The 22,964-nt window shown below is 38.7% G+C and overlaps 1 protein-coding gene across 4 annotated transcripts in view; it reads right to left on the bottom strand.

The window, feature by feature from the left end:
- Nucleotides 1-22,964, bottom strand: part of LOC127425518 (regulation of nuclear pre-mRNA domain-containing protein 1A-like) — a 36,114-nt gene that overhangs the window by 754 nt on the left and 12,396 nt on the right. For 2 of the 4 annotated variants that reach the window (XM_051671601.1, XM_051671602.1), the window contains 5 exons: nucleotides 22,389-22,495; nucleotides 22,080-22,174; nucleotides 13,356-13,482; nucleotides 12,995-13,170; nucleotides 8,837-10,122 (listed from right to left, as the gene is read on the bottom strand). In XM_051671601.1, the coding sequence (XP_051527561.1) occupies nucleotides 9,970-10,122; nucleotides 12,995-13,170; nucleotides 13,356-13,482; nucleotides 22,080-22,174; nucleotides 22,389-22,495 (658 nt within the window). In that variant the 3' untranslated portion in view covers nucleotides 8,837-9,969. Of the gene's footprint in view, nucleotides 1-44; nucleotides 180-1,336; nucleotides 1,443-1,818; nucleotides 2,063-2,321; nucleotides 2,476-2,732; nucleotides 2,880-4,517; nucleotides 4,668-6,500; nucleotides 6,750-8,836; nucleotides 10,123-12,994; nucleotides 13,171-13,355; nucleotides 13,483-22,079; nucleotides 22,175-22,388; nucleotides 22,496-22,964 lie in introns of those variants that run through there. The other 2 variants (XM_051671604.1, XM_051671600.1) reach the window with 2 other exon arrangements.

Below are 22,964 nucleotides of genomic sequence, written 5' to 3'. Positions count from 1 at the left end.
AAATGCCATAAAGAGGCCGTATAGAGTTTAGGGTAAAGCGTCACCTATAGCCACATGAGCAGAGAGCACAGCCTGGTTCACAGTCAGGGCCCAGATGTGAAGGTTGTGTAGAGCTTTAACTCCCTTTACTTTGAGCAGCCTCTCCCTCACCTCATTATAGTTCACACCAGCTGGTGTGCCTGTGGACGATAAAGACTTGGTTAGGAGCTACTAATTAAAACAGCTCATGTTCCAAGAAATTTGAAATGAGAATAAAAAATTCAGAGCACATGAAAAATGGAATGCCCTTTTACAGAATGCCCAGTGGCTGTTACAATATCTAATGTTTATTTAGAGATATTTTTATATACACTGCTAGTCAAAAGTTTGGACAGAAAATGTATGATCTTAAACATGATCTTAAAAAACTTTTTAATCTAAAGCTTTAGGCTTTAATGTTTGATAGACAAATATAAATTGTGTATAATATAAATACTTCAATGATTTAACATTTTGTGATAACTACTAAATTCCCACACTTCCATTTGTTCCAATGTGGAAAATAGGAATAATAAAGAATGAGTAGGTCTGTTCAGTCTTTTGACTGGTATCTTGCACTTACTATATATACACATTCTGCAAGATGAGACTTGGCTTTAAAGGTAAATTTTGGGTTCAATACAAGTTAAGCTCAATCGACAGCATTTGTGGCATAATATTGATTACCACAAAAAGTTATTTCAGTTTGTTCCTCCTTTTCCTTAAAAAAAGCAAAAATCTGGATTTCAGAGAGGCACTTGGAAGTGAATGGGGCCAATCCATAAACATTAAAATACTCACTGTTTAGCCACAATACATAAACAATACGTGTTAACATGATTTTAGTGTAATAAAATCACTTACTAATCTTTTCTGTGTAAAGTTATAGACAATATTACCACTTTGTTTAATGTCAACAAACCCTAAACCAACTGTAAAAATGACAATTCAAACAACTTTACAGCTCAAATAATACACAAGTTTTAACAGAAGAATTCATGTAAGTGCTTTTATAAAATTATAAGCTTCACATTTCTGCATTTAAACCCTCCAAAAATTGGCCCCATTCCCTTCCATTGTAAGTGCCTCACTGTAACCCAGATTGTTGTTTTGGTTTTTTTTTAAAGAAAAGGACAGACAAATCTAAATGATATTTTGTGTTAATCAACATTATGCCAGAAATGCTGTCTATTTAGCTTAACTTGTATTGAACCCAGAATATTTCTTTCATGAAATTAAGTAAACTATGAATTATAATTCATGGTTTTGCCTTTGAACCGGCCATGAAACAGCAATGACTTCAAGTAAGAAAATGTACCTTCCATTAAGACGATAAGAATGTCCCTCAAGATAGTGAACGTGGTGCCCAGGACAAACAGAGAAAAAAGGAAGGTGCAGATGGGATCTGCAATTTTATATTCTGGCTGTAAAGGGAAAATAATTTAGTTTATCAGAAATATGCCATTAAAATGGATATATAATTATCAAATCTGGTATAGGTATTACAACAAATGCATTCAAACAATACCAATATTCCCTTATAAATGTCTGTTTTAAAGGTGAAATCACTATAAGAAAGCCATTCATAGATTGATTCCCCTGAAAATGTAAACACTTTGGCTTTGTGGCACTATTAAAACATTGCTCTGTTTGTTTGAGCGTCCCAACCAGCCAACATAGCAACATTGTGGAACAGAAATGGCGCACTTCACCTGTAAGTTTAAATGGTGCTGGTTCAGCATTATAAAGCTAATGTAAAGAAACGTCATGGTAAACTGCTACCAATCCCTCACCTCTTACCTTAAAAAAGATGATGAGGGCACTGACAAGCACACTGACACTCTGTAGAAGGTCTCCAATCACATGGACAAATGCTGCGCGTACGCTAGCATTAGCTTGTTGTCTTTTGCCAGTACCTACATCATGATGGTTAGCATTAGCATGGCTGTGGCCTTTTTCTTTCTCATGGTCGTGACTATGTCCGTGGGAGCTCAGACCACCATGACTATGGCCATGGCCTGATTGATGTAGAGTGAGGGCCATTCTATGCAGAGATAAACAGACAGAACGTCAGTTTCAACCATTTTATCAAATGTAAAAGCCTACAATTGGTTAGACCACACATAGTCCATTCACTGACTGTAACATAATCAGTACTCATTACATTTGAAAGCACAGGAATAGACTTAATGCCAAAATTCTAAAGTTTGGCAATGTACTATTAGGATAAGTTTAGGACCATTAATAGTGTGTGTATACATTCCATAACAGTACTGCACTGCAGAATAGGTTTTTTGTCTTACATAATGTTGGCTAGAACAGCACAGCCAGAGGTGATAAGCATGACAGTGCCCTCAATAGTGAAGTCATCATCAATGAGCCTTTCTACTGCCAGATACACAAGCACACCAGTAACAAGCCAGATGGTGAAGACAGACAGAAGAGCACCAAGGATTTCTGAAAATATATAGCAGTTTACTAATGAAATTACACAGTACAAACAGATGCACTTCCAATACAGTTCACTTGCATATGCAGCATTGGCAAACTACCTTAGTATGCCACGTACGTATACTCAGTATGCACATTTTCAATGACTTTCTAATTTTATGGTGCACTATTTCTCAAAGACTCTTTGCATCCGTCTCTAAACATCTGCTCAGGTTGTAGGGCATATGACAACAATTTACTGTTCTACAATTCAAATCATTTACCTGCTCGATGCCAGCCATAACTGAGAGTACGTGTGGCAGGTCTGGATGACAGCCACAGCGAGCATAAACTGATGATGAAGCTGGTGAGGTCCACAAGCAGGTGGGCGGCATCTGTCATCACTGCCAAACTCCCAGCAAAATAACCACCTGTACACAGATCAGACAGCAATGCATATTCACCGGCAGCCCTTTGTCTGAGTAATAAAATACATCATGCATATCAGAATAAAACATTAAAATACACTGAATTGTTGAAAGAAAGTTGTTCCAAACCCGCCAGACTTTCTTTCTTTGGTGGAACTCCAAAGGAGAAATCTTTAAGAATGTATTGGTCGCTCTCTTCCATGCAATTACAAAGAGAGACTGAAGCTTTCAAGCTTCAAAAAGAATTGTTACAGACATAAATTTCAATCTGTTCCTCACTCAAAGCTATCATATGGCTTCAGAAGACCTGGAATACACAGATGAGGCAAAACATTATGACCACTCACAGGTGAAGCGAATAACATTGATCATCTCCTAACAAGGCCACATGTCAAGGTCTGGGTAGATTAGATGGTAAGTGAACAATCAGTTCTCGTAGTCAACATGTTGAATGCAGGAGAAATGGGCAGGAGAAAAGACCTGAGAAACTTTGACAAGGGCCAAATTGTTATGGCCAGACGACTGGGTCAGGGCATCTCTGAAACGGCAAGGCTTGCAGGGTGCTCCCGGTCAGCAGTGATCCGAGGAGGGACAAACCATAAACCGGCAACAGGGTGTTGGGAGCCCAAGGCTCATCAATGGGCGAGAGCAACGAAGGCTGTCCCGTCTGACCCGAACTGACAGAAGGTCTACTGTGGAACAAGTCACTGAAAATTTTAATGATGGTTACAGTAGGAATGTGTCACAATACACAGTGCATTTCACCCAGCTGCGTATGGGGCTGCGTAGCCGCCGACCGGTCAGAGTGCCCATAATGACCCCTGTCCACCATCAAAAGTGCCTACAATGTGCACGTGAGCGTCGGAACTGGAAGAAGGTCGCCTTGACATTTAGTCCCATTTTCTTTTACATCACGTGGACGGCCACGTACGTGTGCGGCTTTTACCTGAGGAATTGATGGCACCAGGATGCACTGTGGAAAGATGACAAGCCGGTGGAGGGAGTGTGATGCTCTGAGCAATGTTCTGCTGGGAAACCCTGGGTCTGTCCATTCAAGTAGACGTCAATTTGACACATGCCACCAAACATCGTTGCAGGCAAAGTACACCCCTTTATGGCAATGGAATTCCCTGATGGCAGTGGCCTCTTTCAGCAGGATAATGCGCCCTGCCACATTGCACACATTGTTTGGGAATGGTTTGAGGACTCCTTCACGGGTCTTGTAGAGTCCATGCCTCTGTGGGATGGTGCTGTTTTAGCGGAATGCAGAGGACCAACAGCATATTAGGCAGGTGGTCATAATGTTTTGGCTCATCAGTGTATAGTGCAGAAGTCATATGGACCTCTTTCATGATAGTTTTATGGTGCTTTGTGTCCTTTTTGGAGCTTGAAAGCTCCAGTCTATATTCATTGTAATTGCTTGGAAAAGAGCGACCAGTATATTCTTCAACATTTCTCCTTTTGTGTTTCACAGAGGAAAGAAAGTCATACTGGTTTGGAACGATAAAACGTGATTATATATCATTGAACTATTTTTAACTCCAAATTAAATGTTCTTTTATTGCATAATCAGATTAGATTATTGTCTTGCTTAAAACTGCAATTGACGGGCAAAGAAAATAAGCAGTAAGGGGCACATACCTAGGATCTCACCCACCATAAAGACCAGACAGACTGCTGAAACAATGTAGAGGCGTTTTTTGGCAAGTTTTTTCTCATGCTCTCTCTCTTCCTGGGCACGGCTGTTGTCATGGCAATGTTTACCATCCTTCATCTCACCTGAGGACAAACTAGAACAGGGAGGGTTAGATACAGCCATTAACATAAGGAAACAAAGATTGAAATCACCTAAAGATTTCTCATAATATCTCAAATAATATCTTCTTACGACTGTTTTGATGCAGTCGTAAGAAGCTGTGACATTTTCTACCAACTCTTGTTGACCTGCAGTGGGTCACTTTAAGCATTCTATATGAGATTACAATGCATAGTTCATGCTCAAATGAATGACAGTACCCTGATTGCACATTCACATCCCCCAGACATTTATTTGATGTTTGTGTTTACATCAGAAATACGTCGTTTTTTTTACATCGTTTGCTCATCTGCAATATACATGTGTAAGACATACACTCACTGTGCTCTTTATTAGGAACACTATGGTCCTAATAAAATGCCTGACATGGTCTTCTGCTGTTGTAGCCCATCTGCCTCAAGGTTCAACATGTTGTGCATTCTGAGATGCTATTCTGCTCACCTACAATTGTACAGAGTGGTTATCTGAGTTACTGTAGCCTTTCTGTCAGCTCGAACCAGTCTGGCCATTCTCTGTTGACCTCTCTCATCAAGGCGTTTCCGTCCATAGAACTGTCACTCACTGGATGTTTTTTTGTTTTGTTTTTGGCACCATTCTGTGTAAACTCTAGAGATTGTTGTGTGTGAAAATCCCAGGAGATCAGCAGTTACAGAAATACTCAAACCAGCCTGTCAGGTGTTCCTGATAAAGTGCTCAGTGAGTGTGTCAATAAATATGTCTCGGATGCCAATAAAACATTCAGCAGATGTCATTATACCGATTTTCATTTTTTTTTTTTATTTATTTTTATTTTTTTTTGGAATGCCCAATTCCCAATGCACTCTAAATCCTCGTGGTGGTGTAGTGACTCGCCTCAATCTGGGTGGGAGGAGAATCCCAGTTGCCTCTGCGTCTGAGACCATCAATCCGCACATTTTATCACGTGGCTTGTTGAGCACGTTACCACTGAGAGATCCAACAGATGACTTTGAGATGTTTATTATTTAGAATGTTTGTAAATCTGATCTTTTTAAGATGTTTACCAGATGTCAAGTAGATTGTGATGCTTTTGAGATAAAAAGATCAAAAACAAAAATCTTGGAGATGGACGTGCTATATGGGTAATCACTAAAAGTACTCGGTTTTGTTTTGATGCGTTTTTTGCTAAGAGAAGACCTTTAAAAGATATTGAACAATGAATAGCTTAAGTTGTGAATGTGAAACTGTATAAAAAGTCATGTCAAACCAAATGGCTTTTTAGGCTATAAATAGCCAAAACAAAGGGTAGCCAATAAATGTCAGATTTCTTTATCAGATGCATCATTATGCATTCAGGTGCTTTATTCATTACACATTAATTGCTTTAGGCTATACTCCAAAGTAACAAATGAGTGTAGAGTCAGTACATTAACACTTGAGTAAAACCCAGCTGAAAGAATTATTCCTCTGCTAATATCTCCTCCCACTCAAATGCATGTTGAGTCTGCTGTAATTCATTTGGGGCGCTGTGCAAAGTTTGCGCACAGCTAAGACCCGTGCGAAATAATCTTGTGTAACATCACCCAATTTTTACTGTTGAGTTATTGAGAAGAAATGGGGTAAAAAAAAAAAATAAATAATAATAATAATAATAATAATAATAATAATAATAATAATAATAATAAAAAGTGAAACGAAACAAAACTTTGGGATTTTGTCAATGAAATCAGCTACACTCATGTTTAAATAACACTCAAAATCTAATTTCAATTAAATAAAAATCAATCTTTAGAAAATAATAATAATAATAATAATAATGAGAATAAGAATAAAGAAAATAGTCCCCTTACCTTTCCGATGTGATGGTGTACATTCTGGCGCCGTTGTCGGTGACCAAATGAATTTTTTCCGGATCTTTTTTGACCATGATTTGAATTTTCCTTCACTACTGAGAAGATGACCTATTTCCCAAAGTTCCTTTTTAAAAGTTAAAAAACTGCCAATAAAGACAGGTTTTTCTAAACTAAGAATATATATTTAATATAACATATAATAATTCAATGAGCGCTAAATTAGGTTCCGTCACAGCGCTGGCAGCATCCCCATGAGGTACTGAGTGAATATTTGAGGCTCAGTGCAAAAGCGCTGTTATTTGAAGCCTTGTGACTGTGAACCGTGCGCAAATCGTTTCTGATGAAACTATATAGAGGTGTTTATTCTTCTTCAAAAATCACGGAAGATCACGACATTTGCATCCTTCTGGATCACCTCAACTGAGGACATACTAGAAAAAGAGCCAGAGCAAAATAACTCGTGATGCTGTATTTATGATGTGTGCATATATTGAATTTACTTGATGTATTTCTTTGGTGCTGTGGTAAATAATAAAAAAAAATATATAATAAAAAAATAAACTGTAATTTTGTAACAGTCAGCTGTCGTATGCAGCAAAAGAGGACATTATCACATACTCATTTTATATTCTGTCTTGTTTAAATGTGATATAGGAGTTATAGTAGGCTAAAATTTTGGTGCTCTGTGGAAAAAAAAAAAAAAAAGATTTATCTGAAGTCTTGTGACTGCGCCCCGTGTGCAAATATCGAATCTGCTTGCAACCCCATACAGACTGCAAAGACTGAAACTAAAACACTTCAGTATGGGCCATTTAGGTAGGCAATTAATTAACTCGTCATTGATGTGCTCAAAAAACATTAAACAAAACAACCGATTAGATGTAAAGCTCTTAAACAACATAATCACTTTATATTGCGTTGCATTTTCCAAATGATTAAATTCATCATGTTTTGACACTATTGTTTTTAGAAAACAGCACAATCACAACAAAATGTCCAGGACACCTTTGAAACAATCAGGGAGAGTTTGGATTAAAACCTGTAAAATACAAATATAGCCTACACAACGGGCCTAAAGGCCTCCTGGGGTAAAGGCACCTTTGATTAGATTTTCTCCCAAAACACTGAACAGCAACAAAAACTATCACAGCACTGTTTGTCACTATACACTGCACAAAAAAAAAAAAAAAAAAAAAAAAAAAAAAAAATCCATGAGATCATTGCGTGCAATGTAATCTTATATTTAGGCCTGATAATGTTTAAAATGTTGCAGCTGAGAAACCCTGAAATAATCACATTTATTATTAGACAAAATGCTTATTTATCATTTTCAATTTTGGTGATGTGATTAAAAATAATTATACAAAAATAATGATAACTGTCCAGTAAGTGAAAGGACAGTATTTAGGGCAAAAAGCCTCCCTGTTTGCAGGGGCTAAAGGCCCCAATGATTTCTTTTCTTTCTTTTTTTTTTTTTTTTTTGTTTTTTTTTAAGTGGGACAAATAGATTTGATATGAAGAATGTTCAAAGTGCGTTCACATTGACTGATCCGATCACAATGGAGATTCATTTGTTTACAGAATATCTGAGATATTATGAAATGCCAAATGTGATTGAAATTAACAGGAAATGGTTAACCCTTTTAGGTGGTTGTTTTGAATAAGTATTATCAAAGTCTTTCTAGCAAGTCACTCCACTGGCGGACATCTTTGGGACTATCCCGGGAAGCTATTTCCAGTCATGAAAGTGCAGCTCCAATCTACTTAAATGGGCAAAGACCGAAATCTCCAAAACGGTTGGTCAAGATTACGATCAAAGAACATATTTCAAATCAGCAGTAACATCTGACAACTCTGGTATCATAAATTACGCCAAAGAAACGCAATTTTCCCGGTTTGTATAGCTAATGCGCATGCACGTTCTCAAGTTGATTGACAGGCGATGTCTGTATCTAGAAGTTGATTGGCTCTTTTACGTGTAAGGCGGGACTTCCTTTCTACATCCGTTGACCGTTCCAATTTCTCCTATTCGTTTTAATAGAAGTGGCTGGTCTCTGCTAAAAAATCTCTGGTATTATCTTAATTTATTACTCAAAAAAAAAAAAAAAAAAAAAAAAAAAAAAAGCATCTTGGTCTCAAAAGTATTTGCCTAAGATAAAAATGTTGCCCTAAAACTATTGTCCCTATATTTACACAATGTCACTAATCCCCCTGGGTGCCTTTTACCCCATATTTGGGAGCCTTTTACCCCTGGTGTGGTAAAACACCTTTTCATAAGAAAATGAATTTTAATCAAAACAATATAATACAAAACAAAAAAGAATATGCTTTGATTTGTTGTGTTCAGCTTTATTTGGCTCAGACTAACACACTATTTACAAAGGCTGATGTTAAAATGTACACTGGCAACTCAATAAGTTAAAAGTTGTGGATTCACAGGCAATGAGCAGCCCCTTCAGACCCCACAGAGAAAATGGTTGTAACTAGAAGTCCAATTTTTACTGTCACAGTTAACCAATGAGGGAGCAATTATACAGTAAAATGCACACAAACACTCTTGCTTTAACCCAACAAACCAATAGGGAAGAGGAACGATTTAATAATCTTAACAAATGCATGTGTCTGCAGATAAAAGGGAGATAGGATGACAGTTCAACCTAAATGTTTGATTAATTAAGATCAATTGCGGCTTGCAGGCTTTTTTTTTTTCTTTTTTTTTTTCAAATGTTGAAAATATCATGATCTCATAATTACAATGAAATACATCCGAAGAGATCAAAATATGCATATTTTGAGATACTAATTCTAACTGCAAAGCACTCAAGATTAAGTACATTTATTAGCTACATCACTAACAAATGTTATGTAACTTTCAGTTCAGATAAAAAGGGGCTTTTTGGTATGATTGCCGTACTAAAATACTGCAGCTGATTATACGATACTGAAAGTAATATTCACAGCAAAAATACAAAACTAATATCATCACAAATTTGGGGATCTTAGGTACTATGAGGTCAGCTGAAGAGGAGTTTGAGCTGGTAAAGAGAGATCTAACCAAACTGCCTGTAACTTATACTTGTGAGTAAATGTAGACTAGAATAAAACAACCACAGGTGTAAAAATTAAAAACTAATTCTTGTGTCATTTTAAGTACGTTTCAAGAGCAAAACAATTGAGAAAGAAAGGTCAAATTGCTGCCAAAAGAAATGGTTCAAGAGTTCTACAACTGACTCATGTTGTTAGAAATGTTTTGTAACACCACAGGGACACAATAACACAAGGATGACGCTGATCATTTAAACACACAAGCAGCCATGGACTGCATATTGGACAAATCCACTAATAGTATAGTGGAGAAATGATGTCAAATTCCAAATCATGGGACACTCAAAAGTAAAGCAAGAGAGGACAGTCAGTAGAGACAAGGAGGATTGATGATTGGGTTTAAGATCTGAGAGATAAAGGTTCAATCGGAGGGGCTGTAAAGATCGCCAGAGGAGGGCAGGCGGACGTGGCCACCCATGACGCTCGGAAGCCTGGAGAGGTCCGGGAGGCTGCTGAGACGAGACCGCAGCTCTTTCCGTACCAGGGACACCCGTGCCAGTTTACGCTTGTATTCCTGAAACAAACATGCACACAACCTTGTTACGAGTCTGAGAATTTACTGGTTGCGCATGTGCAAATATTACCAGAAGTATATCAGCAAAAAAATTTTTTTTATGGTTTTCCAAGTTTTGGGATGCAGTACAATGTTCCTTGTGTAATTACTATTACTATTACTATTATTTTATTTTTTGCTTTGAAAGTTAGATTTTTTTTTTTATGAGAAGAGGCAAAAAGAAAAGCAAACTCTGACTGGAGTTTACTATATCAAGTTAACTAAGATTCAAAAGTGAATAGCATGTTATTACATAACTGGTTTAGCAGGCATTTTGAATGTTCTCACATTAACCCGTTCCATAATCAATCTTTTTCATACAGGTGTAAGTGAGAAAAAGTTTAAGAGTTTTGAGTGCTGTTATTTATAGCATTTCCTTTGTGCTATATTTATATACTGTACATCTCTGAATGTGCAGCTAACACAGCTCAGACAACACACTTAAGTGTCCACACACATCAGACAGCCAGTGTTGTCTAAAAGCACACAACATAGTGGATGAATTCCAGCATTGGTGACCCTTTAAATTTCCTACTGTTTAATTGGCATCAGCTACAAAAAATTTTGACAAATGTTAAACTACCACTATTCTATAATGCAAATTAACTAAAAAGAGGGATACTTTTAACTTAATTTGGGACATGTGATCTTGATTTAGTTCAAACATATTTTAAATACTTATTTGTGTAATGAATACAGCACTGGAATGCATAATGCTGCAATGCATCTGATAAACTCCTGACTAATCAAAAACTTAAATTCAATCAATAACTAAGAACTAAATCTATTTCATCTATCATAAAGGTCTGTCATGGTTTATCTCTATTTATAATTCATCTGAAAAGTTCCTATGTAGCTACCAATAGTTCCTGTGAAACAAAGTAAGGTCAACATTTGGGAGTAAAATGATGGGGACATCAATTACTTAAATGTCCCATTTCAATAAAAGGCTGCATCACTGTATGGATAACCCTTAAGTGTCTGCAGCTAAACTTTAAGGGGTTCAAATTAAAACTAATAATATATTAGTAAAAATGCATGATGTTTTTAAAAGAACTATTTTTAGATGTTTATTGTCACATTTCTAGTCCTAGATATGTAGGGTGAATAAATGTATACTTCAAAAGTACAACAGAATAACTGGTAACACTTTACAATAAAAGTTAGATCCATCATTAGTTAATTTGGTCACACTTTATTTTACAGTGTCAGTGTTCATTTGTATATACACAAGTACAATGTAATATTAACCACATGTACATACTTCGTAGCTGTTTTGTGCAACTGCATGTAAATACACATGAACTAACAATGGATGACTTTGCTTACAGTGTGTATTAATATTGTTTCATGTAATTTTTTAATGTTATTTTTAATTGTTAGTTCTTAATGTATTAATTAGTGTTAACATTCAGCTTATAAATGTAAAAATGTATATGTAGGAATTTACATTATCCAACATTTATTAATTCTGTCATGGTATTGTTCATTGTTAGTTTGTTAACTTACTAATGTGAATGTATATTTCCTTATTGTTAAGTGTTACCAAATAATTTGTTTCTTAATTTGCTTAAAGGGATAGTTCACCCAAAAATCACTTTACTCACCCTCATGCCATCAAAGCCTTTTGGGATTTTTAGAAGAAAATTTCAGCTCTGTAGGTCCACACAATGCAAGTGAATGGTGATCAGCCCTTTGAAACTCCCAAAAGCAGATAAAGTCAGCATAAACATAATCACATCAGACTCCAGAGTTTAATTAATGTCTTCTGAAGCGATCCAGTTGGTTTTGGGTGAGAACAGACCAAAATGTAACTCCTTTTCTCTGTACAACTTGACAGCAGTCTCCTTGGGAATCACGATTTCAAGCACGATTACACTTCCTACATCGCCATCTTGCGCTTTGCTTATGCATCAAGCACTAGGAAGTATAATCTAACTTGAAATCATGATCATGCCTAGAGACTGCAATGGCAAGATGTACAGTGAAAAATGTGTTATATTTTGGTCTGTTCTCACCTAAAACCAACTGGATCGCTTCTCAAGACAGATTAAACCACTGGAGTCGTATGGATTACTTTTTTGCTGACTTTATTTCCATTTTGGAGCGTCAAAGGCCTGATCACCATTCACTTGCATTGTATGGACATAAAGAGCGGAGATATTCTTCTAAAAATCTCTGTGTTCAGCAGAAGAAAGTCATACACATCAGGGATGGCATGAGGGTAAGTGATGAGAGAATTTTCATTTTTGGGTGAACTATCCCTTTAACTACTGAACTAAGTATAGAATGTATTTGTGAATGCAAATAGACAGCAAGTAAAACACATTGCACACTCAAGAGATTGTTGTCTTTTATTTTATTTTTATTTGATCTGTAAAGAGGACATCAGGGAGAACACAGGAACCTCGGTACCTGTTGGCAAAGGCTTGACAATTAAGCAGTTAGACATTTATGCGCATAAAACTTTTACGAGAAGTTTGTTTATACTTACCTGCACAGTACTTCTCTCATGCTCAGGGACTGAAAGATAGACATTTAGGGCTGAAATTCTTTGCTTAGACTAAATGACTTTGGAATGTCACTGCCCTCTATGGCCAGAGCAAACCCAAATACATAGGAATGACATGCTGATATGACCAAGGGTGCAATTTCAATTCAATAGCACAATGGTAAAACAAATTGTAAATGATCAGTGTTTAGACTGTACACAGGTCCAAAAAAGAGAGAAGTGGAAAAGGAGAAACTGATTAGATAAGTAGAGATTACTGAGGAATAATAGTGCAAAAACAAAATAAAGGAGAGAATATGTGAAGTTAGTAAATATACCCACTTCTAGTTTCTGCTCGTTCTGGGCCAGGCCATCTTTCTGTCTCTGCAAAAAAACGGCAAGCGTGCGCGTAAGCTGCCGTCGGTCATCGATCTCTGCCGCCAGCCGTCCGCTGTAGTCAGCCAGAAGCATGCAGGCCTCTTCCACCAGCCGAGAGAGACGCTCCCCTGACTCTTTATCTGACAAACATAAACGGAACAATCATAACACGGGAGAAGCAATTTGATGGTATAACGAAGCAAACTGGAAAATCATTCCATCAACATCAGTGAAAGGCTGGCCTGCAGTCTCTTATAAGCAAGGCATAATCATGATTGTTTAATCAGGTATGTTAACACAACTATGATTTTAATGGTGGCCTCACCTGTAACTTTATGTAGTAGAGAGGTGTCCTGCACTTCTGGGGGTAGAGCAGAGATCCGTTGACGAAGAACAGCATCACTCGAGGCTGCGTTCTCAAGCTCCTGTAGAGCTCTGATCAGTTCTGCAGTCTGAGACACATAGAACCAGTTTTGACATGGAAGAATAACAGTCGAAACATACTCTACACAACTAAGTGAAAGAAGATGCGATTGCTAGGCCACCGCATTGCCGAAGCGCGGTCCGGCTGAACATACTTAACGTGCAATCTTGCGTTATCATTACGAGAACAAACCTCAGAACCCAAGGGGGTGATAGAATTACCTTCAAAAGTCTGTGCCATTAAACTAGACAGGTTAGTCCTCTGGTAATTTGCTATAAATAAACTCAGCAAAAAAAGAAACGTTCCTTTTTCAGGACACTGTATTTTAAAGATAATTTTGTAAAAATCCAAATAACTTTACAAAATTTTATTGTAAAGTGTTTAAACAATGTTTTCCATGCTTGTTCATTGAACCATAAACAATTAATGAACATGCACCTGTGGAACGGTCGTTAAGACACTAAAAGCTTACAGACGGTAGGCAATTAAGGTCACAGTTATAAAAACTAAGGACACTTAAGAGACCTTTCTACTGACTCTGAAAAATACCAAAAGATGCCCAGTGTCCCTGCTCATCTGTGTGAACGTGCCTTAGGCATGCTGCATGGAGGCATGAGGACTGCAGATGTGGCCAGGGCAATAAATTGCAATGTCCGTACTGTGAGACGCCTAATGCCTCCTACACACTACATGTCTTTCAAAGACGTCAGGGTTGAATACATTATAAAAAATTTCACTATTGACGAATCCTTGACGACTCTGCCTGGACTCCAAATTACGTTTCACAACAGAGTACATGCGAGAAGTGATACAAGAATTACACAAGAAAGAAAACAAATGCATGATCATATGTTATGCATTTCAGAATATGATGTGTATGTTTTTAATAGCCTTTACATAATGTGTAAAGGCATCATATATTTTATTGGTTACAATATGAAAAAGTACCTCCTACTGAAAAATCTACCTATTTGCTTACCTGACTGTCCAAGAGAATTGGCAGTTTCTCTCCAACTCTTCTCTTTCTCCACCTGGTTGTGGTACAGTTCAGAGGAAACAGCAAATAGGCACTGGTGCTCCTGCCAGTGTTCCACAAATTTTTCCTCCATTTCATCAGTCCAATGACACTTTCTTGATACCGCAGCCATGCTAGTTGATGTTCTGTTGCAGGTACATCAAGACTCCTCCCACTGAAACTTCCCGTGCCCTGTTTCTTGCTCTCTCATTGGCTGTAGGTCAACGCTGCAGTTGTATTCAGTCAAAACACATTTCACATTGCACGATTTGGAATCGCAGATAGGTCCAGATATTTAACATTCTAGATATCTTGCTGACATCGGTGACATGTCGGCGCTTCTCTCAGATCACGTCTTTGATAATTCATACATTGAGTTCATCGCTCACAGGCGCGAGCTCTGATTTGCCTATGATTTTGGGCTTTTGTCAGCAATCTTCACAAAACTGACGGCGAGTGAAATCGGGCCTAAAATCGTGTAATGTAAACTCGGCATAAGACAGCGCTACAGGAAGGACAGCTGATTATCCTCGCAGTGGCAGACCACGTGTAACAACACCTGCACAGGATCGGTACATCCGAATATCACACCTGCAGGACAGGTACAGGATGGCAACAACAACTGCCCAAGTTACACCAGGAATGCACAATCCCCCCCATCAGTGCTCAGACTGTCCGCATTAGGCTGAGAGAGGCTGGACTGAGGGCTTGTAGGCCTGTTGTAAGGCAGGTCCTTACCAGACATCACCGGCAACAACGTCGCCTATGGGCACAAACCCACCTTCGCTGGACCAGAAAGGACTGGCAAAAAGTGCTCTTCGCTGATGAGTCGCGGTTTTTTCTCAACAGGGGTGATGGTCGGACTCACGTTTATCATCGAAGGCATGAGCGTTACACCGAGGCCTGTACTCTGGAGCGGAATCGATATGGAGGTGGACAGTCCGTCATGGTCTGGGGCAGTGTGTCACAGCATCATCGGACTGAGCTTGCCTGCAATGACAACAATCTCAATGCTGTACGTTACAGGGAAGACATCCTGATATGACCCTCCAGCATGACAATTCCACCAGCCATACTGCTTGTTCGGTGCATGATTTCCTGCAAGACAGGAATGTCAGTGTTCTGCCATGGCCAGCGAAGTGCCTGGATCTCAATCCCATTGAGCACATCTGGGACCTGTTGGATCGGAGGGTGAGAGCTAGGGTCATTCCCCCCAGAAACGTCCGGGAACTTGCAAGTGCCTTGGTGGAAGAGTGGGGTAACATCTCACAGCAAGAACTGGCAAATCTGGTGCAGTCCATGAGGAGGAGATGAACTGCAGTACTAAATGCAGCTGGTGGCCACACCAGATACTGACTGTTACTTTTGATTTTGACCCCCCATTTGTTCAGGGACACATTATTCAATTTCTGTTAGTCACATGTCTGTGAAACTTGTTCAGTTTAGGTCTTAGTTGTTGAATCTTTTTATGTTCATACAAATATTTACACATGTTAAGTTTGCTGAAAATAAAAGCAGTTGAAATTGAGAGGACGTTTCTTTTTTTGCTGAGTTTATATTGACTATTTAACTTTAACTCAGCAATATTCTCTTCGAACTGTGGCTCAGCCATGACAGTAGCTGGCTTGAAAGAGAAAACTCCCCGTAGAAGTTGACAGTTCACTCTAATCTCACTATAAAGGCCACTTAAGGCAATGCTGAGAATGCAGCAGGTACTTGCGATGGTTTATGAATTAGGAACTGATACATTACAGAACGCAACAACGTGTGAATTGGAGCTTGCGTAGTAAGTTGCGTCTGCATTCATGTACTTGTTTAGAGTATGTTTTGGGCTTAAAGATGCGCTTATACATTAGCCGTGTTTCCACTAACGGGCCAAATGAGGGCGTGCTAGTGCGTGCAGGGCAAGTTACGTTCCCACTGTCGCTTCCTGGGCATTATCATGCCTCCTCAGGGCTTCCTCCGGGCCATCAGCCTTTGGCCCGACGATTACCCGTGGGCAAAAAAAGGCCAACTGGGATTGAGGCGGGGTTAATGTCAAAGGCGGAGTTTCGGTGAGTCAGGTCAGAGGTTTCAGCACCAAGAAACTCATTTCCCAATTTTTCATATCTAGCTACCAGCTTACCTCAACTGATCAATAACGATTCTCCACTCTCCAGTATTGGTCAGTAGAAGAAATCAGGGCTCTTTTATTTTGTTTTCCCTTTTTCTCCCCAATTTGGAATGCCCAATTCCCAATGCACTCCAAGTCCTCGTGGTGGCGTAATGACTCACCTCAATCCAGGTGGCAGAGGACGAATCTCAGTCGCCTCCACGTCCGAGACAGTCAACCCGCGCATCTTATCACATGGCTTGTTGAGCGTGTTACTGCGGAGACATAGCACGTGTGGAGGCTTCACACCATCCACCGCGGCATCCACACAAAACTCACCACGTGCCCCACCGAGAGCAAACCACATTATAGCCACCACGAGGAGGTTACCCCATGTGACTCTACCCTCCCTAGCAACCGGGCCAATTTGGTTGCTTAGGAGACCTGGCTGGAGTCACTCAGCACGCCCTGGGATTCGAACTTGTGAACTCCAGGGGTGGTAGTCAGCGTCTTTACTCACTGAGCTACCCAGGCCCCCAAAATCAGGGCTCTTTTGTATATTTGAGCTGATGAAAATGTGCAACGTCAGATCAACGTGGCATCTGCCGAACAAAGACATGATTTAATAAATTGTCGCCAAACTTGCAAAGTTGTGTATCCAGCGCAGGAAAAATTTAAATTGTGGGCACAGTGTAAATCTGTGTTCATTTCAATGGCTAGCTAGTCTCCAGAGTTTGAAACTTCAGCTTGAGTTTCACTCTTTCTTGTGAAATGGGTGGGGTGTGTGACATTGGAACCAGGGCAGCATATTAAGGATGGGCTTTAGGTAGGGCTGGGTGGTTTTTCCAATTTTTTTGATTAATTCGAATTTGCGTTTTGATACGATTATTTTTATTATAAATAAAAAATTGCAAATGCTATAGTTAGATACACTGTACATCCACCAAAGGCTGAATAAGGAAGAGAAAAAAATTAATAGGGCCTGTCTTAATGCCACTCCCGATCTGATCAGCTGCATGTGTGTGGCGTGCTCCAAATGAACGTAACAGGTTAACAACATGGAGACTGATATACAAGACAACAGTAATACTATCAGTTCGATTGTACATAGTGTGAATATAGCTCAGCTTCGTCCATCATGCAGGTATACACCGGCTTAAGACCATAACTGGCGTCGGTGTGCGCATGCTGATGAACGGTCTCCATTTCTTTTCTTTTTACCCATAAAAAGCGTTAGTTACGTGATAGTTATTGCGCTTCATTTCAAATCATGGAGAGGCTATATACGGGAGAATCAAATATCTGACGCACTTTTTGCCATGATGATTCAGATAGATCACTAATTATTGCTTTGTTCTGTGACGTGTTACAAGTGTACTTGCCAACATTTGGCAAGCAATCATTTTCACAAACTTTGCTAGTTTAATTGTAATGATAAATTATTTCATATTGCTGCGCTGCTCAGCGTGGACCGCTAGAGGGTGCATCTCTATCTGCAAGGGTTTATGAATATACAGGTGCATCTCAATAAATTAGAATGTCGTGGAAAAGTTCATTTATTTCAGTAATTCAACTCAAATTGTGAAACTCGTGTATTAAATAAATTCAATGCACACAGACTTAAGTAGTTTAAGTCTTTGGTTCTTTTAATTGTGATGATTTTGGCTCACATTTAACAAAACCCACCAATTCACTATCTCAAAAAATTTGAATATGGTGACATGCCAATCAGCTAATCAACTCAAAACACCTGCAAAGGTTTCCTGAGCCTTCAAAATGGTCTCTCAGTTTGGTTCACTAGGCTACACAATCATGGGGAAGACTGCTGATCTGACAGTTGTCCAGAAGACAATCATTGACACCCTTCACAAGGAGGGTAAGCCACAAACATTCATTGCCAAAGAAGCTGGCTGTTCACAGAGTGCTGTATCCAAGCATGTTAACAGAAAGTTGAGTGGAAGGAAAAAGTGTGGAAGAAAAAGATGCACAACCAACCAAGAGAACCGCAGCCTTATGATTGTCAAGCAAAATCGATTCAAGAATTTCGGTGAACTTCACAAGGAATGGACTGAGGCTGGGGTCAAGGCATCAAGAGCCACCACACACAGACGTGTCAAGGAATTTGGCTACAGCTGTCGTATTCCTCTTGTTAAGCCACTCCTGAACCACAGACAATGTCAGAGGCATCTTACCTGGGCTAAGGAGAAGAAGAACTGGACTGTTGCCCAGTGGTCCAAAGTCCTCTTTTCAGATGAGAGCAAGTTTTGTATTTCATTTGGAAACCAAGGTCCTAGAGTCTGGAGGAAGGGTGGAGAAGCTCATAGCCCAAGTTGCTTGAAGTCCAGTGTTAAGTTTCCACAGTCTGTGATGATTTGGGGTGCAATGTCATCTGCTGGTGTTTGTCCATTGTGTTTTTTGAAAACCAAAGTCACTGCACCCGTTTGCCAAGAAATTTTGGAGCACTTCATGCTTCCTTCTGCTGACCAGCTTTTTAAAGATGCCGATTTCATTTTCCAGCAGGATTTGGCACCTGCCCACACTGCCAAAAGCACCAAAAGTTGGTTAAATGACCATGGTGTTGGTGTGCTTGACTGGCCAGCAAACTCACCAGACCTGAACCCCATAGAGAATCTATGGGGTATTGTCAAGAGGAAAATGAGAAACAAGAGACCAAAAAAATGCAGATGAGCTGAAGGCCACTGTCAAGGAAACCTGGGCTTCCATACCACCTCAGCAGTGCCACAAACTGATCACCTCCATGCCACGCCGAATTGAGGCAGTAATTAAAGCAAAAGGAGCCCCTACCAAGTATTGAGTACATATACAGTAAATTAACATACTTTCCAGAAGGCCAACAATTCACTAAAAATGTTTTTTTTATTGGTCTTATGATGTATTCCAATTTTTTGAGATAGTGAATTGGTGGGTTTTTGTTAAATGTGAGCCAAAATCATCACAATTAAAAGAACCAAAGACTTAAACCACTTCAGTCTGTGTGCACTGAATTTATTTAATACACGAGTTTCACAACTTGAGTTGAATTACTGAAATAAATGAACTTTTCCACAACATTCTAATTTATTGAGATGCACCTGTACACACTAAAGCCCGACCGATATGGGATTTTAGAGAGGGAAAATTCACCGATTACCAATATGGTGACCGGTATAGCTAATTTTTGAGCTGGAATGAAAACAGACCTTTTCTATGTGGATTGTGCACCGATATGACAATGCAAAGGTACTCAGAAGGCTGCTTTCATAAACAAATATTTTTATCAAAGAATATTTGACATTATTATTATACATGGTCAACAAATTCTAGAAATGAACACTGTAAAAATACAATAGCTTAATAACCATCAGTACTGTTAGTATAAGTCAATTGCTGACCATTTAAATAAAGAATAAAAATACAATAAATAGCTAAACATCAGTACTGTATGTTTAGTATCCTTCATTTGCGGACCATTTAAATAAAGAATAAATTAAAATAAAATAAATACCTAAATAAACATCAGGGGCCGGTTGCACCAACTATACGTATGTTACAACTTAGCCTAGTTGCGGCGTAAATGGGCACTAAGTCACAATTTACGCTCTACTAAATATTTGAGCGTTGCACCATTAAGTTTATGTAGGACGTAACCCTATGTATAAACTAAATATATACGACAGCCTCCGATCAGGAGTAACTGATGGAATAAAAAAGCAGACTCACTTAATGACATCAATGAGCTCATGTTTTGCATGACAGGCTTCAATCCAATCGACATATATGATGATGTTGGCATTTACACTCGTGTACATTTACGAGAGAGAAAATAAACGAAAAAAAAACTACAAAAACTAAAAAACAAACTTACTTTTAAGCGGCTCTTCAGCATGAAACCGTTCTAACGAAGCCGTTTTTAGGGTGCGTCGCCCAGTGTCAATTAACACATTCAAAATATATAAAGGATATTAAAATGAATAAATGTCTATTTTTCCAGCCTGTTGTATTAGTAGGTATCACCCCTCATTTATTTTAGATACAGTTCCTATATATTATTATTTGCACAGGGCAAATAAACTATTTATTAAATCTACTTTTATTACGTATCCTATTTTAATGTCTGGAAAACCAGACTTTTAAATATTACATTTTATAAATGCAACGACTGGAATTGTTCGGTTGAAGGGGTACCAAACTGTGAATCCTGAACAAAACAGTTTGGTGAATACATGCTTACTCATTAGCTTCCACTCAGCTGACAACAATGAAAGCAGCTACGTGGTTAGCTAGTTAGCTATAAACTGGTCATCATGGAGAGTAAAAGATGGACTTTATTTACTTTCCAGCATTGCTGTTACCTAGTTGGTGAGACACAAAGTGTGAAATCAACACTCCCCACACACACAATCCACCACCGCACCGTTGTCTGCTGAGCTGCAAAAAGATGCTCTGATGTTAACCTTTCAATCTGCTACATTACTTGCTGCACTGACAAACTATAGCTGGCTAACAGCAAACAGATGTGATAAACATGAGTGAAATGGTTGTCAGGGACAGGGTTAATGTTATATTAGTTATATACAATTATGGGGTAATTTTTTATTAACTTTCCAGTATGTATTTCACAAACTAGTTAGCAATTTAAGGAGAAGAGATCGTTCAAATCCACACGGTTTAACGCCGCCCTGTCTGCAGAACCACTGTCAGTTCAGAGTCAGCTCTGTAAACAGTGGAGTCGGAGCGCGCTCTGCTGGACAAACTACGCTATGACACCAATTCTAAAGCATTGTTTTCTGCATTATATGTTCTGAAAAAGTTTTCATATCGGCACATATCGGTAAAATATACGCCGATACCGATATATTGGTGAAAGGCTAATATCGGCCGATAATATCGGTCAGGCACTAATACACACAAATTGTTTGATATACAATGAGTACTTTCAAGATAAATTTGATATTTTATAGATATTGATTTCTAGATAACTTTCTAGGTAGACTTGGTTTAGATAAAATGAATACCTACACTGGCTAAGAATTATTTTGCTGTTTCCTTATTCTATTATTTCTGAACATCTGGGTTTTAGATTTTAATTTATTTTACATTTACACTCTGTTGACAACTCCCCCCTGTGGTGCATTTGTACATTTCTCTTGCACACCTTTGTTTCCTATAATGAAAAGAACTTGGATTTCTCTAACCAGGTTGCCTTGCATTCTAATAAAGAACATATAATTTGAATCATGTTGGAGTACATTTAAAAGTTGAAAAAAATCAAATCGTGAATCGTCCAAGTTTGATAAAAATCGAGATTAAATTTTTTTGCCATTTCATCCCAGCCCTAGTATTAGGGCAACGCTGTGGGGCTATTGGCCCAATGGTGGGAATGCAGATCTATTTTGGTCTCACGGCTCAAGGTCCAAGGCTATTTGCCCTGGCTGACTAGTTGATAGCCCTGTCTTGCACTGGCCCGATAGTGGAAAGTGGCTATTGACATTCAAACAGAGGCCTGTTCTTTCAGTACCTGTGGAGGCTCTCCAGGGGAGCTTTGGGAGGCAAAGTCATCATCGTTCACCTTAATCTCTTCATAAGGTCTTTTCTTGGCCTTCTTTTCTACCTCTGTGGGTCATGAGGAGATATTCTACATGAAACACAGACTTTCTAAAGCAGCAAGTATTTATAAATGGTTTACACAGTACTTTAGATTCCCGAACTTATCCAAACATACTATGCAGTCTTTCTCAATGACTATATCCTATTTTAATAGCCCTTGATAAGATTTAGCTTTTAAATCAGTGACAAAAGGAATATGACCTTGTGGCGGTGTACTTACGCAGGACCTCAGTAAGTTTGTCCAATACGTCATTCTCATACACGGCTCTTTCCTGCCAGATGGACAGAACTCTACTTAAATGTTTCTTACAGCTTTCCTCTCCTTCACTGCACAAGAACAGATGGAAACATGGTAAATATTATTATACCACAGTAAGAATCACAACACCACATGGTTGCAAAAATATTTTTGGGCCAAATCTAACTCGCCTAATAAAACAAGTATTTTGAGAGATAGTTCACCAAAAGACATTTATTCCGTCATTTACTTACCCTCAGTTTTTCCTAACCCGTCAAGACTTTTTTTTCTTCCATGGAACAAGACCTTCATTCACTTTCAACACATCTTTTTTTTCACACATTGAAAATAAATGTTGACTGGGACTGTCATTCTGAATAAAGAAAGTCATACAGGTTTGGAATGACATGAGAGCGTGTAAATCACGACAGATCTTTCATTTTTGAGTGAACTATCCCTTTAATTCACTAAAATTCCACTGAAGGTTTTATGAGGGAAATATAACCACAGGATTTCACTATTACACAGCAAGATTGAGGCCCTATGCATCATACAATG

The sequence above is a fragment of the Myxocyprinus asiaticus genome, chromosome 34 (assembly GCF_019703515.2).
Source record: "Myxocyprinus asiaticus isolate MX2 ecotype Aquarium Trade chromosome 34, UBuf_Myxa_2, whole genome shotgun sequence".
NCBI lineage: Eukaryota > Metazoa > Chordata > Actinopteri > Cypriniformes > Catostomidae > Myxocyprinus > Myxocyprinus asiaticus.
The sequence above is the reverse complement of the archived record's forward strand: the minus strand, read 5'-3'. Positions and strand labels throughout refer to the sequence as shown.